Genomic DNA, 17,053 nt, shown 5'->3' on the forward strand with positions numbered 1-17,053 from the left:
GGATGGATGGATGGATGGATGGATGGATGGATGGATGGATGGATGGATGGATGGATGGATGGATGGATGGATGGATGGATGGATGGATGGATGGAGGGATGGAKGGATGGAGGGATGGGGCTGGGTTTGAAGGTGGTGCTGAACTGACTTGATGGCTCTTTAAAAGCAGAAAGGCAAAGAAAGGAACAGGAAACAAACTGCAGGTGATTGTTCAGCCTTCATTGAGTCTGTGACCTACTTGCTGCCACAGTTCTCTGCAGCTGGAGCAGCAAGCACAGGAGATGGCTGCTCCCTGGGGGAAGCCCAGGCTAATGGGATGTGCAGGAGCCCTTCCCAGTGGTGCAGCTCCAGCTGCTGGGATGTGGCTGTGCCCAAACACCCGGGGTTTGTGGCTGGAGAAGGGACAGGGAACAGTTTGAGCTGTGCTGGATGCTGGGACCAGGCTCAGATTTGTGAGCTGCCACAAACACATGGGCTCCTGGATGTGGATCCTTCCCTTAGGGATGTGGAGCACGGGGTGCTGGCCTGTGTGGGGACATGGCTCACCCACCCACCCCAGACAGTGGGAATTATTCATCCCCCCCTCCTCATAATCCATTGCAAATGAAAAGTCTGCTTTCTCCTGCTTCTGCTCCTTCAGGAGCCCCCACTAACCTGATCATTCTTAATCTTGTGTTATTTTCCAGATCATCAATTTGATTTCTCAGTACTTCTACAGTCCTTAGTGTTCCTGGGAATCTATGCCTCCATCAATTATCCCTGTTTCTTTTCGAGGCTGGAGCAACCTTGAACCACAGTTTCCATCCTATTTTTATAACTCATTCTGCCTATTAGAGGAGTCCTCCAGAAATAACTCTCCAGTTCTTACCAAGATATCRCAAATTTTTCTCAGTAAATAATTTMATCTCTTGCTAATATGAACTTGAAGGCTCTCCTCTTCCATTTGTTCCCTTCTCCCTCTGGRGTTTGGGAGTGAAATACTTTTGACTCAATTCATCTGTGTAGGTGTACATGTGTGTCACAGGGTGTCAGATCCTCCTTTAACCATATTAATTGTCATGCTGAACATCTGCTGCCAAGGGCTGGTGTCCAATAGTGGCTGCTTCAGATTTACCTCTGGTCAAAATAGGATTTTGAAATGGTTTCTGTATCTTTTTGGAGGGCTGATCTAATGCACTCTATGAAATAAATATATAAAGTTGCTCTCAGAGTGTCTGAAATGCCAACCTTCCTCCTGCTGAAAGCATAGAAGCAGTGATTTGTGAGTCAGCAGTCCAAGGTTAACTCCAAAACTTCTGCACTTTTCTTGCAAACTCCATCCCAAGAAATCTTTTCTCTGGAAAGGGAAATGAAAGAAACATGTCCTCTGTTTTTCAGAAGTTGTGAATTRTGCTCTTGTTTAAGCTGATTATTTTATTTATTCCAATAATCCTCTCTTCCAGAATAAAGGAAAATTAATTGTCTYCCTATTTCCATAATGGTTTGCCCTTCAGACAGTTGCCAGGCAAAGTGCTTAAAACTGAAATGAAAAGATGGAGAATGCTTAAAATCATTGAGCTACAGTAGGAACATGTTTGTATTTAATAGGGTGGTATCACACAGTCCCAGAGTGTTATTTGCTCTGGGTTCTGTAGGATTAGGAGGGTATTTTTTTTTGCTTCTGCATATGAAAACGGGGTCAAGCCTGCTGTGGTAGATAGTGCAAGTCTTAGGTAGGATTTTGCTAGAAAGATGGACTGCCTGCAGTTGAAACCCTAAAATTATCCAGCATTAATGGGGAGATTGTCACTGGGCTTGGTTGTGTTTGTCTGCAGGGACAGTGCCTGGAGATGGGCAAGGGCTTCCTTCCTTACAGGTGATGGGAGAGGATTTTCCCTGCTGGAGCTTTTCACTGACTCCTACCTGGCTCTTGGTTATTTTTAACTCTGTCTGGCTAAAAAAAAGTTACCTGATTAAAATGGGAAAATGCTGGAATGTTTCCTTAAAAGGCTCCAAAGTGATGTAATATTCAGTGATGAATCTCAGAGCTAAATGAGTGCCTTGGTGGGTGCGTTGGTTGGGGAAGGGAGTTCTGTGTTTTATCACCCAACACATTTATTTTCCATCGCAGGGCTGCTCTGGGGAAGGTGGTGTGGGAGCACTGACACAGCTCCAGCTCCAGGGCAGYGATCTCCCCCCTGTTTTTCTCTCCAGCTTTATCCCAACAAGTTTTTGGAAATACAGAAAACCTTGGAGCTGGGGATGGATGCTTCCAGTGGGATTTGCACTGAGGGGGAATGAAGAAAAGAAGCCCATTGTGGTGAACCAGCAGTCCTGTCCAATGACCAGGGTTTGTGGCCCAGTCATTCCCATCCCCACAAGTGTTCCAAGTCCAGGTGGGGCTCCCAGGCACAGSGACAGTGGAATTGAAGCTCATCCCCTCTGTATCCAGGGAAAAGCTGCTGGCACCACACCTGGATGTGGCCCTGGCTCGTTGCTCATCTCGCAGTGTCACCGGGGGCACGGGGCAGTTTCAGAGTTGTGTTTCCACACAAAAAACATGTGGGAATAATTCCTTCTATCTCTCCTGTTTCTTTCTCCCCTCATGTGAGTTTGCTCTGAAGGAGCAGAGTGTAATCCATCACAGAAGAGAGAAGGGCAGGAGTTAATTCATTTTCATGATCTCTCCGTAGCACTTAGTCCAGCTAATAGTGAATTGTCGTGCTTGGCTGCTGCCTAATCCCATAAGGGACCCTCTGGGGGCAGGCTGGGCAGGAAGGACCCGTGGCCCCTGGGTGTTTCCATTAGCTGAGGAGCACATGGGATCATCTGTTGCATTTCCAGCCAGAGTTTAGAGCTGCCATCTCAGCAAGGGGGGCATCTCAACACCCTCAGCTCTGGGACACTGCCATGCCCGGGTGGGACAGTGACACATCAGCAGAGTGTCCCTGAGCACGGGGCAGGGACAGAGCCTCTCCTGCTGAGGAGGAGTTTAGGGAATATAAAACCAGGTGTGTGAACAATCTCTTCGGCTCTCACCTGCTCTACCATGCRTGCAGCAATCTTTTGTTTTCCTTTAAACATCATAAACCCGCCAGGGGAATTCATTAACACGAGTCCCCGCAGACTTGGATTTTGCCAAACATGGATTTCAAATGACTCTCCTTTCTCTTAATAGGTGAGATCACTCTCTCCTTCCTGTTCAGACACCTTGGGAAGGTGTAGGTGTGGGCTGCAACATCACCCTGCCCAGGTTTGTTCATTCTGTAGCTGATAGGGGTTGCTCTTTCTTGCTGTTGGTGCACAGTGTGGAAGAAGCCATCCCAGACAGAGAACACCCATGTGGCCGGCTCCTGTCTGTCGAAAGCTGCTGTTGATTTCAGTATTTTAGGCTCAGTCTCCTCGATCCCAGATGGAGCTGTATTTGCAGCTCGTACACACCCATACAGTTGATGAGGGAGGTGAAAATGCTCCGATTTGAGCAGTGCCACCRATCCGTGGGCAGTGCCAGCTCCGTGCACGATGCGAGGAGAGCAGCCCGGATGGATCAGTCACGCTCTGCTGTAAAATAGCTCCGTGCTCGCTGCTGGGACTGCCACAAGGACTTTTCAAATGGCAAAGGTTGGGAAATCGTGGYAGGAAACACCAGAGGCCGGAGCTGGGCCGGAGGAGAAGCTGCCCCTTCCCAGGGCACAGCCAGGACTGGAAAAGTGAGTGTCCATGGCTTTGGTTTTGCAAGCCCCTTGCTTGTGCTCCGGGCATCCCATGTTCCAGACAGTGGCCTGTGGGCCTCTTTCAAACAACAGGAATTGCACAAATGTTTGCTCCTGCCTTTGATGGCTGTGTGCAGCAGGAGCTGTGTTTGGCACCTGGAGGCTGGGACCGCTCCCGGCAGTCAAAACGGCTTTTGAAAGTTAATAACTTTTTTCTGATCCCCACCACAGTATTCTTGTCATTTTGTCTCATACTCTCTGAAGGGGTTTTTGCCTCTCCTGGGTCTCATCCTGGTCCCTTATTGCTAAAAGAAATCCTGGCCTGGTGCTGCAGTGAGTCGTCTGATGCACTGTGCAGGGAGGGAGGGAAGTTGTTAATGTGTAAAACATTTTGCTTTGGCCAAGGGCACCCAGTCTCCCTTTCTCTGTCCCCTGAAGGAAGAGAAATTTATCATATTTGGGCATTGTAGAGCATTGGCACAGCTGCCCAGGGCAGRGGTGSAGTCTCCATCCCTGGAAATGTTCAGAATCCACGTGGATGTGGCACTTGGGGACACGGTGTGATGGTGAAYGTGGGGGTGGTGGGACTTGGTGATCTTAGAGGGGTTTTCCAGCTTTAATGATTCTGTGRTTTTCTCTTGGTCCTGAGGTTGGGGTTGATCATTGCAGGGCATTGCCATCATCCTGTCCCCAGCACATCTGGTCAGGTGGCACATGGGGTCAGTGGCACATGGGGTCAGTGGCACATGGGGTCAGTGGCATATCTGCACAGGAGCTGGGTTGGAGGGGCTGATTGATCTCCATCCTTAATGAGGAGCCTGGAAATTAAGGTTTAGCACTGGCCCGATTGCTGTGGGTCCTGGTTTGCATCCTCTGGAGCTCATGGGCAAGAAAATCACAGAATCCCAGACTGGTGTGGGTTAGAAGGGACCTCAAAGCCCATCCAGTGCCACCCCTGCCATGGGCAGGGACACCTCCACTGTCCCAGGCTGCTCCCAGCCCCAATGTCCAGCCTGGCCTTGGGCACTGCCAGGGATCCAGGGGCAGCCACAGCTTCTCTGGGCACCCTGTGCCAGGGCCTGCCCACCCTCCCAGGGAACAATTCCTTCCCAATATCCCATCTAAACCAGCTCTTTTCAGTTTGATGCCATTCCCTGCTATCCTATCACTACAGACYCTTGTAAATAATCAAAATGCTGAGGAGCAGGTGTTGAGAGGTGAGGGAGAGGTGCTCCCTGCTTGTGCATCTCCCTCAGGAAGTCTCCTCCTTGTCCTGCCTTTTTGTAGGAGCAGCTTGTTCCCACTGTCCATGGAATGGCCTGGTCTGACTGGTTTTGGGACATCCTTGCTGGTGTCCCAGGATGGCAGCTCCATCCTGGTCCCATGGGGAGCTTCAGGAGGAGAGCAATTCACAAAATACAGCAAAAAATACAAAAAAAAGTGTGAAAAATACAGCTTTTCTCTAAGTTTTTTTTTAAGATCAATACTATTTTTTGCTCTGAATGTTGTATTGTGCCTCTTCATGGTTGTGGTTTCCTTGATCTCCTCGCACCTGTAATGTCAGAGTGCTGAGCACGAGCTTTAAATATCAAATTTGAGCCATCTGGGAGGTCTGGGGGTGGGGAGGAAGGGGAGGAGCTGCTTCCAGAAATCGGGTAAAAATTAAACTGCTGGGTTTTGAGGGATAGTTCAGTCGTAGCTGCTTCTCTGTGTTTACTTTTCTTTGGGATTTGGAAACTCATGCAGGACCTGGGTGATGCAGGAGGAGATGGACACCTAAATTTGTGATRTTAGCTCTTGATTCTTTGTTTGGAGAGAACTGAAGTAATATATATTTCTATCTGTATTTTATACATCCAATTGACTGAACAAACTCTTCTTACCAAGTCGCTGCTGCATTTTGAAGCAGGTGGAAGAGTTGCCATGGCTGCAGTGATGGGTTTTGGGCCTTTTTGAGGTTTCCAGGGCTCGAAAAGAAACCAAAAAAAAACCCAATAAAAATAAAGGAGATGATTTAGATTTGGGGAAGCACCACCAACAAACCCCCCCCCCCCTCAAAATAAACAAATCTTTATCACATTTCCAATCTTCCATCTTCCCCCAGTTCCAAATGTGCTTTTTAAAGAGTTACAAATGCTTGTTGGCATAGAAACTGCAGAATGGAAGTGAAGCATGCAAATGTAAAAGGAGCCATTCTGCTGAGCAACATGGCCTGAGCCTCTGCAAAGCTGACTGAAATCTTTTACGAGGCAAAGAAAATTGTCCAGATGTTGCTTGAATTATAATGGCACTAAATATTTCAGTTTTTTCAATTTACATAAATCCAAAGAGGCTTGAAATGTAGGGAATGCAGCTCCATTACCAGTGGGCTTTCTTTTCTTCTGAAAGAATTTGTAGTCCAAAAATATTGCTAAAATGTGTTTGGCTCCGAGTAGTGCCAAATCCTCATTAAAACATGTGGATATTTCTGTGGTTTAATCTGTTAGAAATGCATTCAGGATCCAGTTATGTTAAATTAAGCAACAATATTGGCCTGGATGTTGTTTGAAATATTAAATGTGGCAGTCGGAACACCAAGCAAAATGTTTGCACATTTTAATCGCTCGATGAGCAATTTTTTATATTTTATTCCAAGGAATGATCAAGAGTGCTTCAAAACTGTCCCTGCTCTCCTCAGTTGGCTTTCTTTCCCCCTGCCAGGCTCTGGGAACAGCACAGGATCCCAGCTCCTCCGTCCCACCATGGGGTGGGGATGGATTTGTGTTGTGCCAGGAGGATGCTGCTCCTTTGAGCATCCTCCTCCCCACCTGRAAGGTGTGGAGCTCATGGATACACCAGTGTAGGCCTCCAAAATCCTTGCTGGGAATCTAAAATCCCAGTGTGGCCAGACTTGCCCTAAAAGGTTTTTCCTGCTGATGCTTCACTCTGGTGAAGTTTCCYAAAGATTTCCTGGGACAAAGGGCCTCTGAACTTCCCTGGCTCCTGGTTAGTTTATCCCTGTGCTGGTAGCTCTGTCTGGATGGAGTGTCTGTGCCCTCAAAGTGCAGGGAAGGCCATGAATTGCAAGGACATTTTATATTTATTTCCTGTTCTAATGCCCCCCAAGTTGTTCATTGCTCTTGGTCAGGCAGCTCCTTCTTTCTGCTTTAATGCAGCCRTGCCAAGGATGGGATTTCCTGTCAGGAATGTGGGAGTGGGTGGCACAGGGGGCCATGAAACTCTGCCTGTGCCCTGGGACATGTTGATAATATGTGGAATATAGGAAATATCCCYGTGGGAGGGTTTCTAATGGGACAGGAGGGGCTGTTTGATTTTCAATCTGACACATTGCCAAAGCAATTCTACTCTGGTGCCATTTAACCCTCATTGAAAGTTGAAAATGAGGTGAGTGGGGTATCTGAGCAGGTTTTCTAAATTCTTTGGTTTTGGGGCTTTTTGAATTGTGTGGTAGCTTGTGCTATATCAAAAGGAGCCCAGGGCAGGATGGTTCTGCYTGTACCTGTGTGTGCCTTGGTAGCATTCACATCTCTTTGTTGTCAGACATCACAAGGGTTGGTAGGCTCAAAATTCAACCAGGTTTGACTTTCTCTTTTTAGTATCAAGTGCTTAATTTTCTGTGGGATAGTTTGGCAGCTTTGTTTAAAAAAAAAAAAAAACAAAAAACAAAACCAAACCTCCAAACCCTGAAGCTTCAGTGCAATTTTATTATTTTAATTTCAAGCACATGTAAAGTTATATATATATATAAAGTGAAGTGTTATATATGTATATAACTATCTGATGATAAATGGGGATGGTTAATGATTCATGATGGAAGGAAGCGAGTGAAAGYAGAAGGCACAGTGGAATGGGGTCATCATTGCTGAAAATGTCCCCTGCCAAAGCACACGGGAACGCTGGGGAGGGCAGGCAGAGCTCCGGAGTGGGAAGGAAATCAGCACCAACCCTGCTTTGGGTTGGGCTTTGTGGCTCTGGAAYGCACCACGGGGAGGGTCCCACTGGCTCCAGSGGTGCTGGCTGGGMTGGTTGCYCATCCCTCTCCCTCTGTGGGTCAGRKGGAGCCCCTSGTCCCCAGGGTGTCCCTGCAGCTGCTGGCACAGACCTTTGTCACCTCCCAGTGCTGCCCAGTGAGCCCCTCACTGCCACAAGGACATGGAGGGSCTGGAGCSWGTCCAGGGAAGGGAACAGGGCTGGGGAAGGGTCTGGAGCMCCAGGAGKGGCTGAGGGAGSTGGGAAAGGGGCTCAGCCTGGAGCAAAGGGGGATCAGGGGGGACCTTGTGGCTCTGCACAACTCCCTGACAGGAGGGGACAGCCGGGGGGGTCGGGCTCTGCTCCAGGGAACAGGGACAGGAGGAGAGGGAACAGCCTCAGGCTGGGCTGGGGAGGGGCAGGATGGACAGCAGCAGGAATTTCCTCATGGAAATCCTTCCTTAGGGTTGCCAAGCACTGGAACAGGCTGCCCTGGAAGTGTTCAAAAATGTATGGATGTGGCACTTGGGGATGTGTTGGTGGTGGCTTCAGCAGTGCTGGGGGCTGGACTTGACCTTACAGGGCTTAGAGGACTTTTCCAGAATAAAGAATCTCTGAACTTTGGGAGGTTTGATTAAGCAGTAAAACCTGTTCTTTTTAAAGTGGGGCAGCTGGGGCATCCATGGTGCTGTGGTGAACAAGGGGAACTGTCAGTGCCAACCCCTGTTTCACCCACCAGATTTAKTCTTATTATTTACTGCAAAGGGATCTTCATCTTTGGGTTGGGTTCCTGTTTTTGATGCACTAGTAACTACTTTAATGGCTCACCCTATACGTGGCATAGGACAAATGTTTAAAACCTGAATTTTTTGACAGGATCCAATATGTGTTTAATAGAGAAGCATCGTTAGCTGGGTGGGATAAGTTAGGCCAAGCTTGTTTGAAAGTCTTAAGGCAGTTAAGCCTTGTTGCTGCTTGTTCCTCAAGGTCAGGGTCCTTGTTTTTAAACCTGCCCCAACAGAGAGAAAGAAGTGGGATGGAGAGAATAAATTAGAAACAGGAATGAAAGAAAATACAGGAATTAAAAATACAGGAAGAGAAACACTAAAGGAAACTTTGAGCTATGAGGAGTAGGGCATCTGTGCATGTGAACAGCTGCAAATGGACAAACTTAACCCAAAAATGTTCGAGGGAGGTACCTGGCTATGGAGGCAGGAAGGTGGGAAACAGTGGAAATGGCAAAGGGTTGGAGGCAAGTGCTGCTGGTTGTCTCTGCAGCGGCTGCAGAGGATTTGCTTAATTGTCCTTCAGGCCAATGACCTCAACATGATCCCAAAAAGTCCCCCAAGGCCTGACTGTGGATGAGGTGATGAGTGGGAAGGAYTGACCCTTCCCCACTGGGAGCCTCCAGTTTCTGTGGTTTTGGAGAGGCTGGAGAGGGCAGGGCTCTACCAGGCTGAGAAACCTGACTTTGAAGGTGTCCGACAACTCCTGGGAGGGGTTGAGGGGAGAGGAGATCGAGCACAAATACCTGGCTAAGGATGGAGAAATGTGTAAGTTGTGTTTCCCACATTTGTTTTATGGTTGTGTCACAGCCTCGCACTGTCCCTAGTGCCTCAAGTGTCACCTTTGCATCAGTACAGAGGGCTGTCCCAGCACTGCAGCCCAGGGCAGGCAAAACATTTTGACCCCTAGAGCCAATTGAAGTTAATTTGCAGTTTGGCCTAGGTATCCTTCCAGCGAGTCAAGGTAACGTAATTTTAACCTTCGTGTACCCCATCTTCAGGTAGCGCTTTTAGCACAGGTGTGGCTTTTGTAGTGAAGTCAGAACCTCCATTTAATTCTCCCTTCTGTGGCAAGAAGGAAATGAGTTGTGCATGGGTAGATTTTGTGCCACTGACAGACGTGGCAAATCTGAGAGGCCTGAGCTCAGTGGAGTTTGRGTCTACTGAGAATTTTGGCTTTCACCTCTAGAAAAATATACRACAAAATATTTGATGAATTTTTCGATGAGATGCAGGCTTGAGTTGGCCTTAATTCTGGAAGGATTTTGTTGCAATGCAGCTGTGCAAATCAGCACGGGAAGGAGCTCTTTAAAACACAACGATGGCAACAACCTTCCTTCTTCCCAAATGGACTGAGTRAAGGTGAAGTCAACTGCTGAGTGCRAGGCAGCGTTGCTGGGGTTGAAATGAGGTATAAGAACCTGGGAAAAACAAATGGATAAAAATCCCATGAATTACTGGGCTGGATTCCTTCCCTCCCTGTAAAGTTAGGCCTGCTGTATAAACACCTGGCATTTGTTTAGGCTAGTGGGTACAGATGATGCTGTTGCAGGGAGATTTGTGTGTACTTGGAATTTTTTTTTTTTTTTTGTTGCTTGTGCATTGCAGTGGATGCAGCCTCGCCTTGAGTTTTTAAAGGCAAACTTTGATTCATGATATCCATTCATTCCCCTTGGGAATGGGGCATGTTTAGATTCACAGAGGGATATGCAGAGCTTTACAGGACCTTCTGCAATCATTTTTTCAGTGTGGAGGGGAAGAGGAGTGTTCAGCGCAGTTTGAAGTGACAAGCACTTTGAGCTGCTTTCGAGTTGATCCTTAACTCTGCTCCTCCTAAAACGGACTTAGGAAAAAAAATGTTGCTCCTGGCAGGTCACAGCATATTGACCTGTAAATATCCAGCCTTGCACGTTTTCCTCATGTCAGGAAAGGGGAATATCAGAAACAGTGCAGTGGTGGAGGCAGTACCCGAGGGATATTCCCTTTATATCCACCTGGCTAATGTTGTTAGTGTGATCTGAGTGGGGCTTTCCCTCCTCCTTAAGGGAGGGGAAAATGCCACGGAGCAGTTCTGCTGCTAGGATGGGAATCTTGTGCTTAAGGCTTAGAAGGTTTTGTGTTCATCTCAGGTGCCTGCTGAGACCCCTGATCAGGAGGGAGAGGATAGGACTGTCCCCAGGGCTGGCTGGGGAGGTCCCTCTGTCCCCTTGGGGCTGTCAATGCCTGGTGGGCAGAAGAACAGGCAGGGTGCACATCCGGTGAAAAGATCAGGAAGAATTTGAATTCCTCTGMGGGTTTTTGCCTTGAGACAATGTATCACAGAGCCTAAATGAGGKTGTGTTTGTTTGGAAGCATTCCAGTGATTTTTGTTTGTTCTGGAGGGTCTGAGCAGCTCTGTCTGTGCCTGTGGCTCCCAGGCACTCTCCCGTTCCAGAGCTGCAGCTCCCATGGGATCTGACCTAACCCTAACCCTGGACACACTAAAGGTGGAATAAAAGCTGAGTGATGTTTGCCAGGTGATGCAGCAGCTCTGGGCTCTGCTCTCAGCATCTGGAGAAGGATCATCCCTCGGACTGTGGATGTGGGGAATGTGCYGTGGTGATGCCGTGAAGATCCCTCCCTCTGCTGCTGGGGTTGGGCCGTGTCTGCTCAGCTGCTCAGGGAATCCTGGAGATCTTTTTTGAGGAGCCATATTCTGCCCCCCTGGCTGGTTTTTCTTGGCATGAAGACATTGMTGAGGTTCCCCAGTGCAGCAGGAGTCCTGATCGGAGCTGCTGTGGTGCATTGCTCTGGCTTTGAGCTCATGATCCAATTGCTGAAAACGTTCATATGAAACTCCAGAGCTCTCAGCTACCCGAGTTAATGTCCTACAAAACTGCTGCAGGAAGGGAAGCTGACTCCAGCACTCCTTGAGTTTGTTTAACTGGAGCTCAGGAGTGATCCGGGCTGGCATTTGGTTTCCTGTTGCAGAAGAGAAATAATCTTTTTTTTTCTCATTGCCTGTCTGCTTTTATTTTATTTTTGGTGTTATCACTGAACCAGAACCAATGATTTCTGCTTGTTTTCTCTCTGGGGTGAGGATGTATGACAGTGGAGGAGAAGCTTCCAAAGGGCCACCATATTTTTGATGCACATTTGAATGCAGCAGACCAACCCTGGGAGGGACAGTCTGGGCTCTGTACAGCCCTTTATTCTTGTATAATAAAAATAGTGCAGATGGTATTTTTCCCAGTGTGTAGAACTTCTCCCTGGTAGAATCCTGCCTTCCCTTGCCTTGCTTCCCAAACAGATTCCGGTTGCTGTGGCCAAGAGTGGGCAGAGGAGGAGAGGGGCTGCTGGGCAGACGTTCTGCAAAGTTCGTCTTTCCCAATCTTTGGTTCACAGCTCTGAGAGCTGCTTGTTATTGCAGCATTTKKKGKTTKKTTKGKTTTTTTCTTCCTAGTGTTTCACTGTATTTTGAGTCTTKCAGTTTAAAATGTTAACAAAATGAAGCTTTGTGCCTCCTTGTGARGCAAATGAATGGGTTTTATACAGGGGGTGGAAAGCGGGGAGAATTGGAGGGAAGATATTTTTGAAAATGGTTTAATTTTTGATGTGAAACCAGTGCTGAATTTTCAAGTGTCCTGACCATTTGCATCTTGCCATAGTGACTKTTCAGGGGTAGGAGATGCTCTCCTAGAAGAATGGCCTAAAGTTGTATAAGAGAGGGTTTCAGGCTGGATTTCAGGGAAAGGTTCTTGTGTCCCCAGAGGGTGCTGGCACTGCCCAGGCTCCCCAGGGAATGGTCCCGGCCCCGAGGCTGCCAGAGCTCCAGGAGCGTTTGGACAGCGCTGCCAGGGATGGACAGGGTGGGGCTGTTGGGGTGTSCTGGAGGGCCAAGARCTGCACTGATCATCCTTATGGGTCCCTTCAACCCAGGATCTTCTGGGATTCCAAAAATGRGTTTGAAAAACTTTGTCTCAACTGGCCACCCACAATCATTGTGTGACTCTTGATTTAAAATTTATTATTTTGTTCTACAGAGCTTTCCTGTGGAAAAACATCACAATGAGCTTGTCAGTCTTAGCCTTGAGCTCCACACACTTTTCACCTCTGCCCTCTGGAATACAGCAAGGCTGTAGTGTTGTGGCTCTGGGATCCCAAGAAAATAAGATGGTTCAATGCTTTGGGCATTAAAAAAAATTCTGAGTGTCATCTCAAATTTACACCTGAGTTCAGCGGTCTTCAGACATACCTAGGGCTCTGGGCATCCATGAGCTTGTTGTTCCTCCCATGCCTGCAAGAGTTAAATTGGATAGGAAGTGGTGTTATCTCCCTCTATTTCCAGTTTCCTTTTGTTTGATCCCATTTTTTCACGCCAGCCTTTGCCAGGTGTTCCATGCATCTGCATTAAAACCCCATAACGGAGCTCCTGCCTTTGCCCCRGGGGCTTTGACTTGCAGCCCAGTTATCTGACAAAACACTTTTAAGTAACTTCTTGGAATTTATTGCTCTTGTTGGTTGATTCCAACGTGTCTGACTCCTTTTATGAGTCTGGCCTGTGTCCTGGTGTCACAGATTCACCCACATGGCATCCACCCACTTTCAAACTTGGCAATGGGCATAAAGAGCTCCTTAGTGATTGCAAGGTCRCTGTTCTGCATAAATATTTCCCCTCCCCTCCAAAAACATGTTGGTTAAGGGAATATCAGTCAGAGGGAGAAAATACTGATGTGTTTGTTATGTATGTTATGTGGTTTGGGGTTTTCTGGTCRTTTTTGAATAATGGAGGGTTTTTTCCAACGGAGTTTGAGGTGCTCAAGCTTCACTGGAATTTAAATTTGACTCATCCCAAATGTCTGGACACATTCCTTGCTGACCCAGCCTGGCCAGTTGAGGTGACTCAGTAAATCAGCAGCTGAGCATGACTTCACATYGAGTTCTCTTGTATCCTGTTCCTCTGCTCCAGACATTTGTGAAGGACCACTCCAGAAATTTTTGGCAGTTAATTCTCCAAACCTTGATTTTCCCATCTGCAAAAGTGAATGCATTAATACTGCCTGCTATTCCCATCTCTTGTTATAAATTGCTTTATGAAGTCCTAATTATTTTTATTGTTACAATAATTTTTAACAGATCAATATGAATCTCCCTGGTTCTTTTACCTGGTGATGTTTAGATGGTTTTTCAGTATTTTCTTTGCTTTTGAACAGGAAGAACTTGATGGTTTTCCTTGGTCTTCCCCCAGAATTCCTTCAGGGGTCTCCAAAACTCTTAAACACTGCGACATTTGTTGGAATAATGACAGGGGCAGGGAAGGTGAGGCTTTGTCTTTTATGTGGAATAAGGAGGGGTTTCTTGCTCCTGTCACTTCCTGTTCGTGCAGCTCCCATAGCTTTTTCTATCCAGTGATCTTAAAAGGAGCAGGAACATCCTCTCCTAACAGGAGAAGTTTGGGGTTCTGKTCCTTGGATGTGAAGGTCACCTTCTCAGGCAGATATTGCAAACCCAGCCTCAGCCCAGGTGTGCTGGGAATGACCTCAGTGCTGAGCAGGGCTCGGGAAGGGCGTTTGAGGAGCCATAATTGTGTTTGCTGTTCTTCTGTGTCCGTTTTACGCCGTATCTGAYGGATCTGTGAGAGAGGCTGAGCTCCCGTGCTTCCTGATGGTGGCTCTGGAGAGTGAGGGCACTGATTCCCTTTGTAAATGAGCCTGTGGATAACTCAGCTCTGACACTTTTGCCCTCCCCTCCTGTTTCATGCCCTTGCTGAGAGGTCGTGTGTCATTGCTGCAGGATTTACTGCCCTCCCTGGGAGGATCTGGTAGGAGTTGGTCTGGGAGAAGARTTATGGCTGCTCACTGAGAGAGAAAGTCTGGCTTCCCACTTCCCTGCTGCGTGGCTTGGGGAAAAGTTGGGCTTCAAACTGCCAAAACATATCTACAAGCTGTTATCACTTTTCTTTTTTATTAAGCTTGTGTTGACTCTTCAGCCTGTGCTGGAGGCAGGTGTGTTTGAGCTGTTATCCTTTGGAGCCATGTGGCAGGAGCAGGACAGGATTTCCCTTAGATTGCTCCTCCCCTGGACCCACCGTCGGTAGCCCGGGGTAAGCAAATCACTCTGCTTTTTGCTGGTTTTTTTTCTACCTGTCCCCAAGGAAACAATATAAATGCCATGCCTCGAATGTGCATCCATTGAGGGAAAACTGGATTTTTAAATAGTAATGAACTCTGGTTTTCCCTTAGTGCAGCAAACCGATGGTTCATTAGCAAAATGCATTAATAATTCTCTTATGAACCCTGTTGGTAGGTGAATCTGCTTTAATTCCTTTGTATCAGCAAGAGCTGCAGGTATGGATGTCTTCATTACATAAAATAAAAAAAAGGGAAGAAAGCAATGCTTGCAAATTGGTCTTTGTTTCCAAGGAAACAAATTTGACATGCTTGAGCTGTGCGAGATGCAAACACCACTCGATTCAGCAGACATGCCTCGGGATTTTATGGTCTGAATATTATTTTTAAACTACCTCCAATTTCAAGGCAAGGAAGAGGATGGGAATAGAATTTGTTGGCAGGGTTTATCAATCTGTGCTTAATGAAGGCGCTGGGCGGGATCTGGGATTGCCCAGGGTGGCGTGGAGGGAATTGATCCTGCGCTGTCCCCGGGAAGGGGCAGCCTRGGGCCAAAGGGCCTTTGATGACATCTTTCAGCAGGAAGAGAGGTCTGAGGGGAGCTCAGCACACAGAATTAGTGTGGTTTATCCTGGGTCACTTTACCAAATGTTTTGTGCTCTAAAAATATTGTAGTGGAAAGCAGCTCGCCAGCACTCGGCGTGCCAGGCTGCCTGGCGCTGCCGAGGCGGACACRGGCCCAAAGAATTTGCTGAAAAGCTGTGGCTTGGTGGTGAGGATGGGCTGAATTTATCAGAGAAGGGATAGGAACAACGTCATGAGTTGTTTGCATAGTGCATCTGGCACAGATGTGCTGGGGCCTGATGAAAGTCTTGGCTTGAACTTGGCTTGTGGCGTTGTACCGAACGGCTGTGGCGTTGTTGTGATTCCCTTGGAAGTTTTGTTCAGGAAAAAAGCTGGTTTGGTGTTCAGCTGCCACCCTRGWGTATCCTRAAACACTGCGTYGATAAAGCAACTTGCTTTATTTTTKAATTTCCCCCAAACTCCAGCTCTGGAGCAGACACTGCTTGTGTGCCACAGGAAGTGAACATCGCTCGGCAGAGTGCTCACAATTCACGGATTTCAACATCCAGAGTTGGTTTTGGCCTGGTCCCAACGTGAGGAACAGGATATATATGTTCCAGCTTTGTTGGGATTGAATAACCAATTTTTGCCGTGGCAAAACTTTACTTTTCCACCAACTGTCTTTGCTTTCTGTAACAGTTCAGTGAGCTGGAAGGGATCTATAGGGGACATGCAAAGGATATGTGGGGAAATAGGAATTTTTAAGGAACGATCAAGTTCCATGTGCAGATCACTCGGAGTGTGCAGGTCTGTATTCCCCAGGTGTGCTCCAGCATTGTGTGTCTTTCATATTTTGTTGTTTGGAAACCTAAAACGGATATATATAAAAAAATCCCCTATTAATTCTTCCTTGAAACAGTCCTTTTGCATCAAGGGGACAAGGGAACGATGGAGGAATTTCAGGGCTGATGAGTGAAAAACAAACCTCTCTTAAAATTCAGGTCCTTAGAAAAGCATAGTATGAAGTGTTACACTGCAGTCTCTTTCCCTCTCTTTCATCCTGCTGTTTAACTTTCTTGCAAATTGAGTTAAAATAACCTTCAAGGAGCTCAGAGTAGGCTGGGGTAGGTTTAGCTTTAAGATGGCTGGGAAGCACTATTTGCATTGCCAACTAAAAGCCTCACTTGAAGCCCGTTGAGGGAAAAGATAATAYTAATGGCATTTCATGAAAATATTGTAATTTGTGGAAGGCCCAGAGTGACAAATTGGCTGGTTTGAGTGTTGCTGGGAAATGCTCCTTCTGCACAAGGCTTGCCTGAGACAGGATTTTCCTTGCTTTTGTTCTAAAACRAGATGCTTGCTGCCTAAAAATGCCTGCGATCCCTGCAGTGAGAGCTTCACCTCCTTGACAAGAGGATGGGAAGAGGAAGGTTGGCTGGATCGGGATGAATCCTGCACCTTCTTTTTTTTTCCCCCTTTTCCTTTTTTTTTTTTTTTTTTTTTTTTTTTTGCTAATGACACTTCCTTATGCTTACATTTCATTAAAGCTCTGAAATGGCTGAAGATCAGCCCGCACTGAGCATGCTCCGGGGTGGAGGCTGCACCCATGGAGTGAGATGGATTTGTGGCTGGAGGAGGGATAGGCCTGGAGTCAGGACCTGGAGGGACCCGCAGCCGGGATGGAGGTAGGGCAAACCCATCGGTTCCTTGCTGTGCCCCTGGGCTGGGGGAGCCAGGAGACCGGATGGAGTAAAAACTGTTGGAATGGATTCAAAAGCAGCGCAGTTAAACCACTGACACGAGATGGCTTCAAACGCTTCCTGCGGATCCGCGGGGAGGGGTTTGGAATACTGACCTTTGCTGGCTGGCGGGCCTGCGGGAAGAGGGGACCTGGCTAACGTCAGGCTGGGGACATGAGGTGACAGCAGGCAGGGGC

The 17,053-nt window shown here is 47.5% G+C and overlaps 1 protein-coding gene across 5 annotated transcripts in view; it reads left to right on the forward strand.

Moving 5' to 3' along the window:
- Window positions 1-17,053, forward strand: part of LOC130580701 (histone-lysine N-methyltransferase EHMT1-like) — a 121,943-nt gene that overhangs the window by 23,467 nt on the left and 81,423 nt on the right. Inside the window, exon 2 of one of the 5 annotated variants that reach the window (XM_057378360.1) lies at window positions 16,665-16,802. The exons of 3 other annotated variants lie outside the window; for them this stretch is intronic. In XM_057378360.1, coding sequence (XP_057234343.1) covers window positions 16,797-16,802 — 6 coding nt within the window. In that variant the 5' untranslated portion in view covers window positions 16,665-16,796. Of the gene's footprint in view, window positions 1-14,508; window positions 14,529-16,664; window positions 16,803-17,053 lie in introns of those variants that run through there. One more of the 5 variants, XM_057378363.1, reaches the window with a different exon arrangement.

This window comes from Malurus melanocephalus, unplaced genomic scaffold (assembly GCF_030028575.1).
Source record: "Malurus melanocephalus ecotype Western Australia unplaced genomic scaffold, MMel_1.1 scaffold_355, whole genome shotgun sequence".
Classification (NCBI taxonomy): domain Eukaryota; kingdom Metazoa; phylum Chordata; class Aves; order Passeriformes; family Maluridae; genus Malurus; species Malurus melanocephalus.